Raw genomic sequence first — 10,507 nt, 5'->3', positions numbered from 1 at the left:
GACGTTGACTCTTCGAGCCAACTCCTGATACTGCTAGTTGCGCGTTAGCAAATTGTACAACACATTAAAGTCATTTGAATGTATAATTCGTAAAGCTGGCCACCACTTCCCATGCGGCTCAGAACTAGCATCTATGTTTCGCTCTTCCGGTTAAGAAGCTTTACTGGGGAAGTGCGTGTCCCACCCAGGCCGTCCTACCACCTCGAACAGACATTTTCCTCCGGTGTTCCTCTAGTCTTCGCCCGGAAACTCACGATGCAGTCCCGCATAAATGTAACCCACGGCAACTGTCGCGGTAAGGATGGTAGCAGAGCAGACGAACCAAGGCCGGGGCTTGATAACGGCCCGGACATCCCTGCTCTCTCTCCCGAAGACACACCGCGTCGTCAGGCGGAGAAGAAACGCTTCGGAAACGTAGCTCTAAAGAGCCCGAGTCCGCTACTCGGCGCTGCCTGCGATGACGATTCGGAAGCGGAGTCTTTTCGGAATGGGAGAAGCGAGGAGGTCGACCGGGACACAAGGACCAGGGCCTTTTTCTGGTGCAGAGACTTTTTGTCGGGATCGTGGAGAACTCTTCGAGAGCCAGACTTTCAAATCAGCATAGTCAGGTAAAAATGTCAGGTACAGTGAAAACTAAAGAGAGGATCTTTGCAAAGCCTGCACACCTATAGAGATTATTAGGATTAAGTACTAATGATCACAAGCGTCTGAATATGTACTCCTTTCTTTGAATGAGATGATGTGCCCAACCTTTTAATGTCTCTGTGCATATATAACGTTTTTGATTCTGTCTTATTCCCAGGCACACTTCTTAATTCATGGTGTTGCAGCTGACTGGGAGTATTTCAAATGTAATTAAATGGATAAATCCACGAAAATATGTAAAGTATTTTACATTTAAGGCCCCAAGGCACATTAGATAATAAGATGGATACAACTAATTTGTTGTAGTGACACTCTGATCCATTTGTCTTTGTCTAACCTTGTGGATCTGTCAATTTAAAGGAATTTATCAAAACTGAATGGGGTTTTCTTGTCCATCTTGATGAGCAGGTTGTGTTGTGTAAACTTTGCTGACATGGTGTGTTTGTGTTGCAGTGGTGGACTGAGTAACCTACTGTACCTGTGTAGTTTGCCTGATCATGTACAGTGTTTGGGAGAGGAACCTCGCCAGGTGCTCCTGAGAGTTTATGGTGCCATCTTACAGGTTTGTCCGAGTCATCAAGAAGTTATGGTTGACTAAAATTGCTTGTCAGTTCTGTCATACCATATAAACAAACAAACCAGTCTCTCTTCAGCTGTTCTCTTTGTGACTCAGGGTGTGGACTCTCTGGTACTGGAGAGTGTGATGTTTGCCATTCTGGCAGAACGAAGTCTGGGTCCAAAACTTTATGGCATCTTTCCGCAGGGACGCTTGGAGCAGTATCTTCCAGTATGTTTCATTTATAGCACTTTATCTAGCACTAAACGGTTCACTGATAAAAGTTCATGCTCTTTATTTTTGCCTAGAATACTCGAATGCGCACAGATCAGCTCTCGGATCCTGCCATCTCAGCGGAGATTGCCGTCAAACTGGCGCGCTTCCATGAAATGCTTATGCCCTTCAACAAAGAGCCGAAGTGGCTGTTTGAGACCATTGATAAGTAAGGGCACAACACTCTCTCACTTTATGATTGTCACAGTCAGGTATACACATTAAAATACTCTTTGTCTTGTTTTAAAGATACATGGATCAAGTGTTGAAGATTAATTTTGTACGTGACGCACATGTCAAGAAGTACAAGAAGCTGATGAAGCTCGACTTACCTGCTGAGCTGAGGAGTCTTCGGTAAGTTGCAATGCAGATTTTAAATGAGACGTATTGAATGTGTCTATTAAAGTGGTATGCATGAGGTCTTAACACGGGCTGAAAGGGAGAATGGCTTAACTCTCCATCATAATCTCCCGTAGTTGTCAGTTAAAATACACCAAATTATTCTCAATATTAAATTGCGTCGTGTGTCTTCACGTCACCCACATCAAGGGAACATTGGACATGGGTAAAACACTTCACAGTAACTGCAATTGGGATGTACAATCTATTCCTCCGCAAGATGAAATAACTTTCCATCTATGTGACTGTATAAATTAAAGAAGCAAAAAATGATTCTACTGTCAGATTAGTAATACCGTAATTTCTGGACTATAAGCCGCTACTTTTGTCAGAGACGTTGAACCGCGCAGCTTATACAATGCTGCAGCTAATTCATGGATTTTTTATTTTTTGACAAACTAGCAAGCTTCATGCTGTCAAAACATTTAGCCTTTTCACACTCGGGTGCTAACATAGCTGCCCAATACACGCCTCTGTTGGGGGATGGGTCCTTGTGGCTCAATAAGACATTGCCCAACAGGTCACAGTGGACCAATGAAACTTTGAATTACCACTAATTAAATGCACACACTCACATTCAATTCTTCAGATCAGTTATTTTGCGCTTCATGCACACAACCTCGTCATGGAAAACTCAAGGATTCAAGGTTCTTTATTTGTCATACGCACCACTTGTGGTACATGTGGTGGAACAAAATTGTGTACACATGGTCCTAGTTACATCCAACAAAAGTATAAACTGTAAAAGAGAAACAGGAATAAGATCCAAGATATGAACTAAGAAAAACGTTAACTAAAAATGCACGTCATAAAACACTGAAGACATTCGTATGATGCAGCTTTCAAGTAAAAGGTGATCGATCTGGCCGTTGAAGAAGGAAATAGAGCTGCTTCACATAAGATTGGCGTCAATGAATCGATGGTGGGACGTTGGAGACGGCAGCATGAAGAACTGAATCAATGCAAAAAGACAACAAAAGCTTTCAGAGGTAAAAAGCAGATGGCCCAAACTTGAAAACATTCTTGAAGACTGGGGAACACACAGAAAGCAGACAGCCGAGGTGTTTCCACCTCCACCACCACCAAAGTAACGTTGACAACGAAAGAGAGACTGAGGACGTGTGTGATGACGTTTTTCTGAGGCTGTTCAATTCTGACACGGAAGATGACGACTTTAGTGGTTTTAGTGCTCAGGAAGAAGTTGAAGAAAGCAATCAGTGACTTTTTCTGGTAGGCTATTGTATTTATTTATTTATTGTTAACGAGCCGTGTTACAGGCACTATTAAGAAAAGAAAAAAAAAACCAACAAACATTTAATTAAAAGTTAAAAAAATATTTCTGTGTAAATATCTCATGTTAATACATGGATACCTGTGGCTTATAGACAAGCGCAGCCTATACATGTACAAAATAGTTTTTTGTTTTTTTAATTTAGTGGGGCTTATATTCAGGTGTGCTCAATAGTCCGGTAATTACGGTGGTTCAAGGTATACAATATAGTTCTACATTAGTTATGAATCTTTGAATGTGTTTTGACTACAGAACAACTGAGTTTCAAATGGAAATACAATAAATCCAACACAATCATTTAATGCTATAAAATGTTGAAGTATCTGCTAAAGTTCCTTAATTATACTGAATCAATCGGTAAGTGATATCAGTCTGACAGCTACACTAAATGATTTTCTAAATGTTTCCTCTAATGAACTGTTGTTTTTCCTAATTATTTTTTTATGACATGGAAATTACGGGGAAAATGGAAAAGAGAAAATGTAAATAAAAGCAATGATACTGACATAAATACAAATATAAATGTATAGAAATGGGACTGCAGTAATGCTGTGATTAGTGGCATGGCCTTGTAATCCTGAGGGTGCAGGTTCGAGCCCAGGTTGTGTCAGAAAGTGTGTCGGGTGCAAAACAATGTCCAAATCTTTTCACATCAGATTTATATAGCACAAAGACAACAGCCATTGGCCAAAGTGCTGCCCAATAGATCTATAACAATAGTTTATAATAAATAACATGACAAGACACAAATAAAATGATCAAATAAAGCAAAACTATGTAATTATTGTGTTCAAAGTGGCAACTCCTTAAGAAAGGAGCAACTGAAAGAAAAACGAGTAACATAAAATATAAAAAATATTTAAGAAGATTATTTTTTTCATCTTTCTGACACAGCCACAGACCACCTCTGTGTGGAGCAGGGGGGCCTGACTCAAGGGCCCAGAGTGGGACAAGTGCAGGTGTGGGTGCTTCACCTTTCCTACCCACATTTTGATGTCAGTCTGGGGAGTTGAACCGTTGACCTTCCATCACAGCCGGACCCACCTTCTCTAACCTCTGCACTACAACTGCCTCAAAAACATCCAAGAAATACATTGTAAAATTAAATATAGATATAAGTATGAAAATAAACTAAACAAATACACATAAAAACCCCAGAAAAAATTGATTGGTCAAAAAAATTATGTTAGTTTTAATACAATATGTAAGCATTTAAATGTATTAACTTATTTGTCAGTTGAAGTCCCCCTTGGATGCAAAGCTTTATTTTAAAGTGATATACATGAGATCTTGTAGCTTTATGGCTGTAGAATATATTCCTGGTGATAAGACAAGCCGGTTGGTGTAGGGGGTTGCTGTTTGTCTCCAGCCTTGGTGGTTGACCTTTATCCCAATGACTCCACGACATCCTGGTAGGCCAAGAGTCCGAATCAGACCACGTGTTCATTATGTGTTTTTATCTTTGTACAAAGAAATGTTATCTTGTAGATACTGCATGTACCAGTTTCTCTGAACTGGAGATTTAATGAACTGTTCACTGTACTGGAATCCCCCTGCATTAGACAGCTGTCATTATGAATGGGTGAATTTCAGCAACTGTTTCTTCTTCTGTGTAGTTGGTGTGTTAAGTGCTTTCACGTGTCTAACACGGAATATAAAGTGAACTTAAATAACATGGTGAATGCGAACTTTCAATAGCTGAGGAGATTATAAATCTATAGAAAAACTGCCCTGTTTAAATGTTGATAGTTGTCTTAAAGTAGTTGTTCAGGAACAAATGTAAATACTATACATATAATTGCTTCAGTGTTGTTTTGAAAATATATTTTCTTAGATCATTATTTATTGTTCATGAGTTTTCTATGTTTGCGTTGAACTGTGTAACATTATCTGCTTGTACAACACTAACATCTTGGTCTTTTTCATCCAGTGCCCTGCTGGCATCCACTCCGTCCCCGGTGGTGTTTTGCCACAATGATGTCCAAGAAGGTAAAACTTGATCTCCCTTCCATCAGAGCTTTTGCATCCTTACAGTTACAATTGAGTCTGATTGAGCCACACTTTGGATGTATTGTGACATTTCTTTGAGAAAGATATATGATTTAAAGACAGCCTGGAGTCAAGTTATTCATGAATGCATCATAGTAGCATCATTCTTTAATCCTTGAGACATGTTAGAACTTGTGGATCTGCCTGTGTTCTTTATTCTACTAGAGGTTTAAGCCGTTTGGTAAAAATCAGTCACTAAAGCAAATATCATTTTCAGTCAGTGTTTATGAGACTGTCCAACTAAAAAGGGGTTAACTAGTATACATCTGAACATTATGGCCTTATACTTACCTGAACTTTTAAAATGTTTAATGCTATAAATGAGACTTGAGGGCCTCTTGTCTTTTAATTGCAAGAGAACTAACAGCACAAATCAGGCTGTGAGCTCATGCTCTGTTTGATGTTACACGCTATCGTGATGGACGGTCCAGCTCCTGTGCAGGCCAAGCACAAAGCTGTGGAATCATAAAATCAATCAACCTTTATTTATACAGGTAAATCCCATTGAGCCTCAAGGACTCATTTACAAGAGAGACCTGATTTCAACAAAGAAAGATGACAACAATGGACAACAGCAACAACAATAAACAGTTATAAAAAAGCATACTACAGTTTTTTTTTTTTTTTTTTTACAAATAGGATGGCTAAAAGGAAAAGGTAACAAAACAAAAAACAGCTAGATTCCAATACAAATGTAGAAAACTAACAACAGGAACATGTCAGCATTGGACCCTGCCAGGTGTCCAACAGATTCTTAAAGACACTTAGAGAGGTCAAGGTCGAGAGCTTCAAATCTTTTTGTAAGATATTCCAGGAAACAGGAGCGGAATAGGAGAAGGTCCTTTTGCCTAGTTCAGTCCTCATTGAGGGAACGCTGCAGGTAATAATGTCCTGAGAGCGCACTCCGTAGCTGCACTCACGCAGAGACATGTAGGAGGAGATGTATGAAGGCAACAGACCAAGAAGTGATTTAAAGATGAAAATATACCAGTGAGAGAGTCGGCGTGAAGTTAATGATGTCCAGTTAACCAGTGAATACAGGGTGCAGTGGTGGGTACGATAATCACAGCCAGTTATGAATCTTAGTGCACCATGATAGACAGCATCCAACATCTGCAGGGTTCTTGTAGGAGCGTTCATGTAAATAATGTCACCATAATCAATTGAGGGAAGGAAAGTCACAGATACAAGGCGTTTTCTAGCATTCAGGGTTAGACAGGATTTGTTTCTGAAAAAGAAACCCAGTTTGACTTTCAGTTTCTTTACCAAGTTTTCCACATGGAGCTTAAAAGAGAGATGTGAGTCGACCAAGATACCCAAATATTTATAGGAATCAACAAATAAATAAAAGGAAAACAATACCTCTCTTCATAGCTCCTTCTGGTTTTAAATATCATAGTAGAGTCAAACTGAAAAAAGGTTTTGCTACATTACAACTTCACTTTACTGTAACGTGTTGTACAAACCGGATTCCAAAAAAGTTGGGACACTAAACAAATTGTGAATAAAAACTGAATGCAATGATGTGGAGATGGCAAATGTCAATATTTTATTCGTAATATAACATAGATGACAGATCAAAAGTTTAATCTGAGTAAATGTAACATTTTAAAGGAAAAATATGTTGACTCAAAATTTCACAGTGTCAACAAATCCCAAAAAAGTTGGGACAAGTAGCAATAAGTGGCTGGAAAAAGGAAATTGAGCATATAACGAACAGCTGGAAGACCAATTAACACTAATTTGGTCAATTGACAACATGATTGGGTATAAAAAGAGCTTCTCAGAGTGTCAGTGTCTCTCAGAAGCCAAGATGGTAAGAGGATCACCAATTCCACCATTGTTGCGCAGAAAGATAGTGCAACAATACCAGAATGGTGTTACCCAGCGTAAAATAGCAAAGACTTTTAAGTTATCATCATCAACCGTGCATAACATCATCAAAAGATTCAGAGAATCTGGAACAATTGCTGTGCGTAAGGGTCAAGGCCGTAAAACTCTACTGGATGCTCGTGATCTCCGGGCCCTTAAACGTCACTGCACCTCAAACAGGAATGCCACTGTCAAGGAAATAACAGAACGGGCTCAGGAATACTTTCAGAAAGCATTGTCAGTGAACACAATCCACCGTGCCATCTGCCGTTGCCAGCTGAAACTCTACAGTGCAAAGAGGAAGCCTTTTCTAAGCAAGCTCCACAAGCTCAGACGTTTGCACTGGGCCAGGGGTCATTTAAAATGGAGTGTGGCAAAATGGAAGACTGTTCTGTGGTCAGATGAGTCACGATTTGAAGTTCTTTATGGAACACTGGGACGCCATGTCATCTGGATCAGAGAGGACAAGGATAGCCCAAGTTGTTATCAACGCTCCGTTCAGAAGCCTGCATCACTGATGGTATGGGGTTGCATGAGCGCTTGTGGCATGGGCAGCTTGCATGTCTGGAAAGGCACCATTAATGCAGAGAACTATGTTCAGGTTCTAGAACAACATATGCTCCCATCTAGACGTCATCTCTTTCAGGGAAGACCCTGCATTTTTCAACATGATAATGCCAGACCACATTCTGCAGCAATCACAACATCATGGCTACGTAGAAGGATCCGGGTACTGAAATGGCCAGCCTGCAGTCCAGATCTTTCACCTATAGAGAACATTTGGCGCATCATAAAGAGGAAGGTGCGACAAAGAAGGCCCAAGACGATTGAACAGTTAGAGGCCTGTATTAGACATGAATGGGAGAGCATTCCTATTTCTAAACTTGAGAAACTGGTCTCCTCTGTCCCCAGACGTCTGTTGAGTGTTGTAAGAAGAAGGGGGGATGCCACACCGTGGTAAAAATGGACTTGTCACAACTTTTTTGGGATTTGTTGACGCCATGAAATTTGGAAACAACAGATTTTTCCCTTAAAATGATACATGCTCTCAGTTTAAACTTTTGATCTGTGATTTGTGTTCTATTCTGAATAAAATATTAGATGTTGGCACCTCCACGTCATTGCATTCAGTTTTTATTCACAATTTGTTCAGTGCCCCAACTTTTTTGGAATCCGGTTTGTATGATGTGGCTTTTAGATTCATCTTGCATTCATCTGAGAAGGAGGGGGTGGTGTACAGGTTAGAGAAGGTGCGCTTGTAATCGGAGGGTCGCCAATTCAAGTCCATGGACTGACAACAAAAATGTGGGAGAGAAAAATGAAGCGTCCATCTCCACCCTCATTTGCCCCATTCAGGGTTCTTCTGGGCTCAGGGCCCCTGGCCCTCCTGAACAAGACCTTAAGCCCAGCTGCTCCCCAGCACCTTGGATGACATACCCGTGAGCTCGGTGCCAAACCAGTGGTAGCTCGGTGACGTGTGGTTGTGTCAGGAAGGGTGATTCCTCTCTCTAACTCGACCCCTGACAAAGAGAGCAGCCAAAAGGGGGAAACAAAATAATAATAAAACAAAATTTACACTTAAGAAGCAAAAGTTTTGTTTTTGATTAGCCACATTCTTTTGGCTGGTGACTACATTTATAGGTTAGTATAGGATAGTATATGTGTAGTATAGAATAAATACTTGACTGCACATAAATCTGTTACATTAGAGCTCCTACAAGATTCTAAAATGTTCTGCAAAATGTCTTGTAGTTCATGGAGTCTTTACTTAATAAATTCCATAAGAATAAACACATCAAAGAACAGAGCCTGCATTTGTTTACTAGTCAACTTGTTCAGATTTTGTTATATAATAGACGACAACCATGCATGTTATTTGTTCAACCAAACTCTCCTCTGGATTAAACCTGACACCAGCTGCACTCATTAGATTGTGCTGCATGTATAATGGTGGTTTCGTCTCTGTTTTGTTGCTGTAGGAAACATCCTTATGCTGGAAGACAAAGAGCGCAGCGCAACAGAGAAACTCATGCTTATAGACTTTGAATACAGCAGTTACAATTACAGGTAATACATGTGCTTTGTGTCATAGAGTCATGTTGGAGTGAGTGGTGCTTTGGTTTTACCAATAAAAGCACATTAATGAACTCCATGTCTTTTTTTTTTTTTTTTTTTTTTTTTTACTTTGTAGGGGTTTTGACTTTGGGAACCATTTCTGTGAGTGGATGTACGATTACACGTATAACGAGTGGCCGTTTTACAAAGCCACGCCTGAAAGCTATCCAACCAGAGAGCAGCAGGTCAGTCTGTTGGTGACGATTCTCCACTTCTGTGTGGACTTTCACTTAAAAATATACTATTTTGGAACTGCACATTTAGTGAAAAGGTTTTATATATATATATATATATAAAATGGTTGCATTTTATGGTGATCCTGCAATATATTTTGCAAAATGTAAAATTTGTGATATACAAACATAGTTTGCAGTTTTCATTTACCTTCCTGCAGTGATTTTAAATTGTTGTAGTGTTACTTTTGAAGGAATGTGCTGCGGCGCTTACAGTTCTAGTCAACCCATATAAAAGGATATGCTCTGATCTTGTTGTGCACCACCATTTAGTGGTGAAAAAATAATGGTGTTTCAGTTTTGAGATTCTGTGCATAAACCACTCACATCAACAGCTTGTACTTTAGATCCATCTGTTAACATTATTTTGATGTCCTTTCCAGCTTCTTTTTATAAGAAGTTATTTGGCTGAACAAAGGAGGAACACGGACTGTACTGTGGACCAGACACAAATAGAGGAGAACATGATTATTGAAGCAAACAGGTAAACCAGATTTAAACTAATTTACAGTGGCTGTGAATGTTTGTCTAAGTTTTTGCCATACCGCCACTTAAACCTTTATTTTTATCATGTAATGTAGATATGCATTAGCATCGCACTTCCTCTGGGGGTTGTGGTCCATCATTCAAGCCAAGATATCGAAGATAGAGTTTGGATACATGGTATGTGATTTGTATTTATTTCCGGGGTTTTTTTCCTCTCTAAAGGTTTTTGAGAAATGGTTTAGTCTAAAGTAACATCTTATACTTGAACTCTTGAGAAAACCAACATTTATGTTTTCATGTTTTGTTGCAGGACTATGCTCAGTGTCGTTTTGATGCCTACTTCAAGCAGAAAAAGCTCTACTCTTGAATTCCTTCATGTTCATCTGAATGTACTGGAGCAGCATATGAAATGAAAACTGGCCATGTTTGCAATGACAGCACTGATTGTGATAAACTCCTCACACCTTCTCTTTCCTCATCACTATCATCCTGACCAGGTGAGAGTCTATTACAACGACCAGATCTATTATTAGCATGCAGAACATGAATTGATGGATTTTTTTAATATAATGGACAATAATTTATTGC

General features: G+C 39.6%; 1 protein-coding gene across 1 annotated transcript; it reads left to right on the top strand.

The window, feature by feature from the left end:
• chkb (choline kinase beta) lies at positions 1–10,507 on the top strand. The gene is made up of 11 exons (XM_037682834.1): positions 1–608; positions 1,099–1,207; positions 1,319–1,432; positions 1,510–1,643; positions 1,724–1,828; positions 5,095–5,153; positions 9,065–9,152; positions 9,277–9,385; positions 9,817–9,917; positions 10,015–10,096; positions 10,230–10,507. Exons 1-11 carry the CDS (start codon positions 112–114, stop codon positions 10,284–10,286), a joined length of 1,455 nt encoding a protein of 484 aa, XP_037538762.1. The 5' UTR covers positions 1–111; the 3' UTR covers positions 10,287–10,507.

The sequence above is a fragment of the Nematolebias whitei genome, chromosome 10, assembly GCF_014905685.2.
Source record: "Nematolebias whitei isolate Nwh7 chromosome 10, NemWhi1, whole genome shotgun sequence".
NCBI classification, from domain to species: Eukaryota; Metazoa; Chordata; class Actinopteri; order Cyprinodontiformes; family Rivulidae; genus Nematolebias; species Nematolebias whitei.
This window is presented reverse-complemented; position numbering and strand designations above follow the sequence as displayed.

Bases quoted from the DNA above. Each gene is read 5' to 3' on its own strand.
- chkb (XM_037682834.1), top strand. From the start codon at position 112: ATGCGGCTCAGAACTAGCATCTATGTTTCGCTCTTCCGGTTAAGAAGC. The intron at 1,433-1,509 runs GTATGTTTCATT...ATTTTTGCCTAG, and splicing joins GCTTGGAGCAGTATCTTCCA to AATACTCGAATGCGCACAGA. The intron at 5,154-9,064 runs GTAAAACTTGAT...TTGTTGCTGTAG, and splicing joins CCACAATGATGTCCAAGAAG to GAAACATCCTTATGCTGGAA.